The sequence below is a fragment of the Nicotiana attenuata genome, unplaced genomic scaffold (assembly GCF_001879085.1).
Source record: "Nicotiana attenuata strain UT unplaced genomic scaffold, NIATTr2, whole genome shotgun sequence".
In the NCBI taxonomy this organism is placed as follows: domain Eukaryota; kingdom Viridiplantae; phylum Streptophyta; class Magnoliopsida; order Solanales; family Solanaceae; genus Nicotiana; species Nicotiana attenuata.
The window spans coordinates 67,389-75,760 of record NW_017673033.1 but is presented as its reverse complement, the minus strand read 5'-3'; the positions used below and the strand labels follow the sequence as shown (position 1 = coordinate 75,760).

The 8,372-nt window shown below is 35.5% G+C and overlaps 1 protein-coding gene across 4 annotated transcripts; it reads left to right on the top strand.

Annotated features, from left to right (window-relative positions):
• Positions 1–1,159: 1,159 nt before the first annotated feature.
• LOC109215255 (ABC transporter I family member 11, chloroplastic-like) lies at positions 1,160–7,617 on the top strand. Of its 4 annotated transcripts, XM_019379286.1 has the most exons (10): positions 1,161–1,331; positions 1,423–1,468; positions 3,545–3,624; positions 3,944–3,995; positions 4,116–4,249; positions 4,590–4,704; positions 4,821–4,907; positions 5,058–5,106; positions 6,288–6,372; positions 7,332–7,617. In XM_019379286.1, the coding sequence occupies exons 1-10, from the start codon at positions 1,219–1,221 to the stop codon at positions 7,405–7,407; spliced, it is 837 nt and encodes a 278-aa protein (XP_019234831.1). In that variant the 5' UTR covers positions 1,161–1,218; the 3' UTR covers positions 7,408–7,617. The 4 variants fall into 4 exon arrangements, with proteins under 4 accessions (XP_019234833.1, XP_019234832.1, XP_019234834.1 ...); XM_019379288.1 differs by lacking the exons at positions 6,288–6,372; positions 7,332–7,617 and adding an exon at positions 5,928–6,224 and having other exon boundaries at positions 1,160–1,331; XM_019379287.1 differs by lacking the exons at positions 6,288–6,372; positions 7,332–7,617 and adding an exon at positions 5,922–6,224 and having other exon boundaries at positions 1,160–1,331.
• Positions 7,618–8,372: the final 755 nt, after the last annotated feature.

Sequence of the window (8,372 nt, the reverse complement as noted above, 5' to 3'; positions counted from 1 at the left end):
CCGCTTCTTCACCTTCTTCAGAACTGAAGGCTGAAGTTAGGTTTTTTTCTTCCAAAAAAGGTATTTTTTAGAAATTTAAGTTGTTTGGCCAATATGAAAAAGTACTTTTGGTTAACAGCGGAAGTAGTTTTTCTGCTTTTGGGAAGAAGCAAAAAATTTTAGCTTCTTCCAAGAAATAGAAAATTAATTTTATTCAAGACAAAACTATCCTCACCATAATATGTATTTTTCAAATTATCCCTTACTGATCTAAGCATTTTCTTTTCTTTTTTATTTCTAGTTTCCACCCTTCTTTTAAAATCAGATACATGAATCATATTGTAATTTTCCAAAATTCTTTTTTGACTTTTTTTGTTTTTGATTTTTTCTTTGTGTAATGTCTTGTGGCTTTCCGAATTATCTTCTTTTTTTTTTTTTTACACTAAAGCAATTTATCTACGTCCTTCTTTTGATTATCAATTATCTTCCTATAAACAATCATTTATAATTTCTTATGTTTTTCCTTTAGAAATGCAAGGCAATTCTTCTACTATTATGAAGGCGAGAAGAAATTGTTGAGAAATATTATCATGTGTGAGTATTTTGCTTATTATTTCATGGTGGATTATCAATATATAGGAATTTATGGAATAAACTTCTAATTCATACTGAATGTTGTATTTTGATTATTCAAATCATCATATAAACAATAAGTAATTATAATAGATAATATTTTTTTTGTTATAACTATATATGTTATATTGATCTAAATCTTTAATATGTATGTTTACTTTATATTTTTTATATATTAATTATAAATAAAAGAAAATTTAATAAAATTCTCTTACAATAAATATTTGATTTTTTTTTCTTTAAAATAAATATAAGCTTTGGTACTATCCTTTTTGATAAATTGTCACTCAAAAATACTTTTCAGAAAGATTAGCCAAACACAATTTGTTTATCAAATATTAAAGAAGCGCTTCTTAAATGAATTGGCTAAATACAAATTATTAATTTTCAAAAGTACTTTTAGAAAAAGCACTTCTAAAAAAATAATTTTTGATAGCTTGTCAAACAGACTCTTAAAACATTATCCTCGAGGTCTGAAATATAACTCTGAATAGGCTAAAATTTAAATAATCTATATAAATTTCGATTATATTTTAAATAGTGGCTATTTGAGCACTTCTCACTAGATTACTATTTTGTTCCATAGCTCCAGAAATCAGAAGAAAGATGGGAAGCTTTCCACTTCCCTCGTCGTCGTCGTCGTCTCTACTGATTTCCAGCTCCTCTTCCATTTCGGGAAGACCATCATCCACAATTTTTTATCCTCACAGGCGCTTTAGGCAAGTCTTGTTCCTTCTTTTTTCGTTTTTCTTCGATTCTTGCCATATAATTTTACATTTGGGAAGTTTAACTTTCTCATTTCTCTTTCAGAAAGGTGCAAGCACTCTCCGTTTCCTGCGATTACTCCTGTTTCGAAGTAAAGCTCTCTTCTTTTATTTCTTTTCCTGAATGATAAATTTTGTATTATTTGCTCCTATATCTTAATCTTAGGATAATTAATTCCTGCAGAGTTCTTTAACATTGTTTTGCTTCCTGATGACGTCCAACTATGCCTTATAAAAGGGACTAAGCGGTCGCTGCAAATATAATCCGGTTTACAAGTCCGGAGTCGAATCCCACAGAGAACTAAGGTTTAGCTACAGCTGTTCACTATCACCAAGAAGACAAGCTTGAACAATTCCTAACTTATAGATATTAAGATTCTTGTGTTTAACTACTTAACTAACAAACTAAAATAGTAAATTAACAACTAACGATACTGAGGGTTCGAGAAAAGATTAAGGAGGTCTAGAGTTATGATTTCCCCTATTGTCGGAATCCTTCCCGCTATGTCTTCTATAATTTCGCCTAAGTATTCTCTACCGATCATGAGCACTCTTATTGCCGTAGATCTCTCCCGAGTAATTACGACAATTTACTAGACGCACTCTCCCGAGCTACGCTAGCTGGCTTTTAATACAGCTCACTTCAGATCGCACCCAAGGCTTCGTTATCCCTAATCCCACCTTTAAACCCTCGGTTATTGATCCCTCATATACTCTGGGAGCGGTGTTGTTCAACAACTACCTAAATATGCACTCTCTCCCGAGTTATGCATACTAAATAGGCACAGCTAATTGAGAGCTTTTCAACCAACCACAATATAAACGTAGTTGAACAAATAGAGAAAAGCTATGGCTCAATTATATAAAAACATAACAAGAATTTATCCTACAAAAGGTTCTATCAAAACTCTAGATAACAAATTAGCTATTCATAATAGTATGTAAAACTACAATACTAAAAGTCATAACCAACAATGAAAAATAGGAAGAGGAAGGAAAAACTCGTAGAAGAATTCTCCGCCTTGCTCCCAATGTGTTCTTGCCTCCTTAGGTCGTTGTCTAACCCTAAAGTAGTGTCTCTCCGCCTCCTTGGTCTAATTTGTGTCCAAAATATGTCCTCCCCTTTCTTGGCCGGCCTCCTTTGTTTAATATAGGGTTTAGGACTTAAAATCCCATGTTTTGCACTTTAGTCCCTGAAATTTTCGCTTCCTGCCACGGTCTTGCCGCGGTCGCGGTGGAACCGCGGCCAAACATGCCCTCTGATTCTTCAGTTGTCCGCGACCATCTTCTACCGCGGTTCTGCCGCGGTCACGGCAAAACCACGGTTTTTCACCCTGTTCCGTTTGGAATTTGGAAAAACGTAAAACATGAAAGTTGTAGCCCTTTGAGTTAGCTTTCCAACCATATATTGTGGAGCCCAAATGGAGTTCTGAGCAAAAAGTTATGTCTATTTTACTAGACAGTGCGCAATATGCCTCCTCAAGTCTTCGTTCGTACTTAATTATCAAATTTGACCCTCGAACACGATCCCGGATTAATTCCTTGAGCTTTTACTCAGACTTCAAAGCTTCAAATCACTTAAATTCATTCCATAACATCTATATAGCTCGGAATCACACCTACAAGGCATAAAACACACAATTAGTGCAAAACACTAGCGATTAAAGCGCAACTCAATTAAAGTGCAGTAAATTCGAGTGTAATAAGCGACTAAAATATGCAATTATAGCCTATCATCACTTCCCATATTTGGGATTTAGATTATAGCAGGTTTCCTTTTCTTTTTTGTGGTGGCGGCGAAAAATGTTATGTTACTTAGGTGGGTGGACCTTATTCTGTAGCATATACACCATTTAAACCAACAAGTCATTCAGCAACTTTTTATTGATATAACCAATCCGAACTTGTTTTGGAATTTGGATTGAGGCGTAGCAGTTGTTGTTGTTTGTAGACTCCGGGGGGTTTATAAGTATTAGAAACACGGTATTCCAAATAACTCTAGTGCCATCTTAATTAACAAGGGATGAAGCCTGCTGAACTTGAATTCATTTTTCTCTTTTTAATTGATCTATTTTGGTTGTCCAGAGATTAGTTTACATATTGTGGTTGCATTGTGGAGGTGCTAATAATAGATGTTCGACCCTTTTCCTTTTTATGGATTTTTGGAGATAAGGGATGTGTCTTATCGACCTCCAGGGACCAAGATCAACCTATTGAGTCAAGTCAATCTTTCAATTCCTGAGAAAAGGTACAGTCTGTTGCTATAATTCAAATGCAATACATTCCGTTACTGTCATAAATTTCCTTTGTCATCTTGTCAGATCCTGGTTTAGAGCTAACGAGGGATTATTTCGTCTATTTCTTGATTGGATGGAAGCACACATGAGATCAGAAATACAGCATCTCATAAGATTTTCAAATGTTTTAGCTGTTCAATAAGATATGTAAAAACATATGAAGCTGTCTATGGAACAATGTCGCTGCTAATCAACTAGGATCTCAAATACTGATATGCATTTTAAAGAGGCTCTGTGTGGAAGAGAGGATCTGACATGGTTTTTTTGTAGTTTTGGCTTGATATTTGGACGAAGTGGCAGTGGAAAAACTACTTTATTGCAGGTCTTCCTTTTTATTTTGTCTTTTCTATTCAAAAAATTCATTTTAGCCTTTCTCTTGTCCAACCAATGAAAGGTACTACTTTGTTCAGGCTGCTTTTTATCTTTGACCTTTTCCATGCAGCTGCTTGCAGGGTTAAGCAAACCAACGTCAGGTTCCATATATGTGCAGCGATATAGTGATGATGGTGAAAAGATTAAGTCTCCTGAACCCTTACAACCCGAAAGAGTTGGCATTGTTTTCCAGTTTCCTGAGAGGTACTCATTTCTTGGTTGGTGGTGTTACATGCACTGTCAGGATGTTCTTTGTGATACAATGCAATTTTCATATAGGTTCATATTGAACATAATGCATTTTCATTTGCTGTTTTTATTGAGAAAACAACAAAACTCCTCCAGTTAGCAATGCAATTATTTAAACTCTATTTCGTTACTCTTCAATTCTGGTATTATGTACATATATAGATTTATCTATTTAGCATGCATATTGGTAAAGTGAGTATTGCATGGTTAGGTAGGTACATAAAGTTTAAGCAGTTCTTTTTGTTTCCAATAGCAGTTTATTCAACTTGATTTTGTTTGTTTCACTGTCTTACAGATACTTTGTTGCTGACACTGTTCTTGATGAAGTTACATTTGGGTGGCCAAGACAAAAGGGTGGCCTTCAATTAAGAGAGCTTCTTGCATCGAGACTTCAAAAGGCCATTACCTCGGTACATATTACTTTAGTGCGATTTAAACTGTCTTTTAAATTTGTCTTCCAAAGGAGAAAAGCTCGTCCGTGTTTCAGCAAATTATGACAGGCTTTTATGTGGTTGACAACTCCTAGGTTGGTCTAACAGGAATGTCTTTGGACAAGGATCCCCACTCATTAAGCGGTGGCTACAAACGTCGGCTTGCCCTTGCTATTCAGTTAGTAAGAATTTCTCATTATGAAAAACTGGAAGTACTTGTATTCCGTTTATGTGCATTTATGTGAACATGCATATGCCCATTTGTGTGACAAAATATTGTTGATATCTTGGGTTATCATCTGTCTATTAATATAATATTTGTCTTTACACAGGTTCAAACACCAAATTTATTAATATTGGATGAGCCTCTTGCTGGTCTCGGTATGAAGAAGCTCACCGCTGTGATCTATTTCATTTTGTTCTTTGGACTAGTATTTTTCTTCCCATTTGTATGTTTTTCCCTGATCAGGTATTATCCATTAGTTGGTGATTCTCCTACGTATGTATGCTTGGGTAACGAAAGTGCTGGTTTAACGGAAGATGAATAGTTGAGATTTCTAGGTTAAATTTGAAAGGAAATAGTAGGAATTGAGATACCTGCACAAGGATTTTACATTTGATATTTTTGAAGAACAGTCTTTCGTCCCACCATGGTTGTTAAAGTCTGGATCTTCGTATTCTGTAATTTCAGTAATCCGAACTCACAAAAGTTCTAACTTGTTATAAATTGTCTAAAGCACCAAGATTTTGAATTCTTACTAGTAAATAGTAATTAGCTTTAGTAATCTAAAGAAAAGAATCATGTGTATGTTACTTACTTTTACTTTATGAAGAACGTAGAAATTATGTTAAATCTTTCTGTCATAGAACATTAAGATTCTATTTTAGGTTGCATTCTCTAATTCTCCAAAAACTAATGGCAACCAGGTGGTATCTCTACATCTATTTTAGAGGAGTTCTTCTTTGGCTTCACTGAAAAGCATTTTTTCTCTTAAGTATAAGCTTAGAATTCCTTTTTGGGTTATGTGTTCTTATTCTCCAAATGGTAACATCGATGTAAAGAAAGATTGTTGTTTTAAAACACTCTTGCCACTATCTACATACCAGCGCTCATATTTGCTTTTGCTAATATGATTACAAGAGGTAATCTGGAAATTTATTGTATTAATTATTTGGTATGGATGGTGCAAGCGGAGTTCAAGAGCTTGCCAGATTGGATCGTACCTCAGTTCGGGTTGCATGTTGGATAAAATGGTATGAAGCTTGCTTGTGGTGCAGAGCAGGAGGATTGTTTTATGGAGTGATGCTATTTCCATAGAGATCGGAAAACTTTATTGTACTGATCTCTGTTGTTTGATGTGATTTGCTAGCATCGTCATGTTCTTGCTTAATGAATTACTTGCTTTTAACTATAAATAACTTCTGTTTGGATTACTGTAGACCTTGGAAGTTATTAAATGGATACCTTATTTTCGTATTTTGGACCCAACTTTAAATTATACTCCTATTTGAGTAGCTAACCCCAGTGTCTGAAAAAGTTTATATTTTATGAGGGAAATCAGATTGGAAGGCTCGTGCAGATGTGGCGAAATTGTTAAAGAATCTAAAGAAGGAGCTAACTTTACTTGTTGTCAGCCATGACCTCAAGTAAGTTCTTGATTTGGTCCATTTGATGTTTTTGTTTACATACGTTATTTTATTGGAAATGTATCACCATGCTAGATGTCTAGCATTGTTCACTCGAGGTTGGCATTGATATCAAGAAAATTAGTTGACATTTTCTGGTGAAGTCGTGGATAAAGTCATTTATCCATACATATTAACTCTGGAACTCCCTGTCCCTTTTTGCTCCTTGATAACCTACCACACATCCTGCATCTACTACCTTTGCCACTTTTGGTTGTGCCATAATTAAGTGTCATGATGAAGAAATTTTCACTTAACTTTTAGTCTCTTCATTTCAAATTGTGTATCTTGTTTCCTTGTAGCATTTTTATATATGAGCACTGACTTCATATTTTATTGATAATATATTTTAGAGTTCATGTAAGAATTTTTTTGTATGACAAGCAGCCAAACAACAGATTAATTTGTCAGATGTTGAAAGCGGAAGAGTAGAGTATCAAATTTTTTAGTGTTTGCAATAAGAGGTGAAATCTTATCAAAGATAAAGAGGAAAACCGATACAATCAATTTTAAATAGAAGGGAAAGACAATATAATGACACACTTTTACACTTAGCACAATCACCTATTTCCGAGTTAAAGATTAATCAATCTATTGTGCTTCAATCCGTAACTAGTTGACCTGCTATAGTTTTCACTACCCTCCTTGAAGGATACAAAAAACTAGGGGTGGCCACTATTTTTCATAGGTGAGGTAGAATTGCATTCAACTCTCAACTTGAGCATATTCACAGAAGGGTATTTAATTGGAAGACAATAAATCACATTTTGTTTCTGGTACTCCTTTTTTTTCCCTAGCAGTTCATCGTGGTTCTTGATTAATTTTTAACTACACATAGCTGGCGGTGAAATTCTGTATGTTCCTATTTTATTTGTAAATTTAGTTCCTTCTCTAATAGCCGCATTGATGGTGATCTACAGGGAGTTGGCATCTTTGGTCGATCAATCTTGGAGGATGGAAATGGGAGTACTTAAAAGAGAGCCACTACCCATTTAATACTTGGGGATTTATTAACAAGAGTGCATGCGAGCTCAAATGGATGAAGCTCCCATGGAGTCTACTAGAACATTCTGAGAGAAGAGAGGAAGAAGAGAGTGGAGGAGCCGAGATATTTCCTGAAAATGTGAACTCCTGTTCATTTCACCAATTGTATAAGGATATATATACATGTTGACTCGTTGACTAAACTAATTGCTCATTAACTAATTTGACTAGGCTAATCACTAAGCTAACTACTAACTAGAAGTTATGTTACACAATACAATAATGAATTGATCTATCAATAATAATAACTATACTCAATATCCCTCCCCCCCCCCCCCCCCCAAAGTTGGAGGTGAGGTCCTCATAGCCAACTTGCCTAGGACAGCTGAGTGTTTGACCCCTGTGAGAGCCTTTGTGAGGATATCAGCTAACTGATTGCGAGTGGATACATGATGAAGAGAGATTAGGCCTTCTTGCAGTTTGTTTCTAACAAAATGGCAATCAACTTCAATGTGCTTGGTCCTCTCGTGAAACACTGGATTATGAGCAATGTGTATAGCAGATTGACTGTCACAAAACACCTGGATAGGACTTGACTGGACAACAGTAAGTTCTGCAAATAACTTGCTTAACCAGATCAGTTCCCCAACTACTTTCCTTAGAGATCTATATTCTGCTTCCGCTGAGGATAAGGAAACAGTCTCCTGCTTCTTGGACTTCCAGCTAATAGGGCTATCTCCCACCAAAACAATGTACCCAGTGATAGACCTCCTAGAGTCTGGGCAGGCTGCCCAGTCTGAGTCATAAAAAGCCTTGATTGAGCAGTCAGGATTATTGGAGAAGAAAACACCTAGGGTAGGATCCTTCTTAAGGTATCTGAGAAGGTGAAATGTTGCTGTCAAGTGGGTGTCTCTTGGAGCTTGCATAAACTGACTAAGGAGCTGCACACTATAAGCTATATCCAACCTAGTATTGGT

Excerpts from the sequence above, each read along its gene's own strand:
- LOC109215255 (XM_019379286.1), top strand. The coding sequence starts at position 1,219 with ATGGGAAGCTTTCCACTTCCCTCGTCGTCGTCGTCGTCTCTACTGATT. Across the intron at positions 1,332-1,422 it reads TATCCTCACAGGCGCTTTAG|AAAGGTGCAAGCACTCTCCG; the intron begins GCAAGTCTTGTT and ends TTTCTCTTTCAG. Across the intron at positions 5,107-6,287 it reads TGAGCCTCTTGCTGGTCTCG|ATTGGAAGGCTCGTGCAGAT; the intron begins GTATGAAGAAGC and ends GAGGGAAATCAG.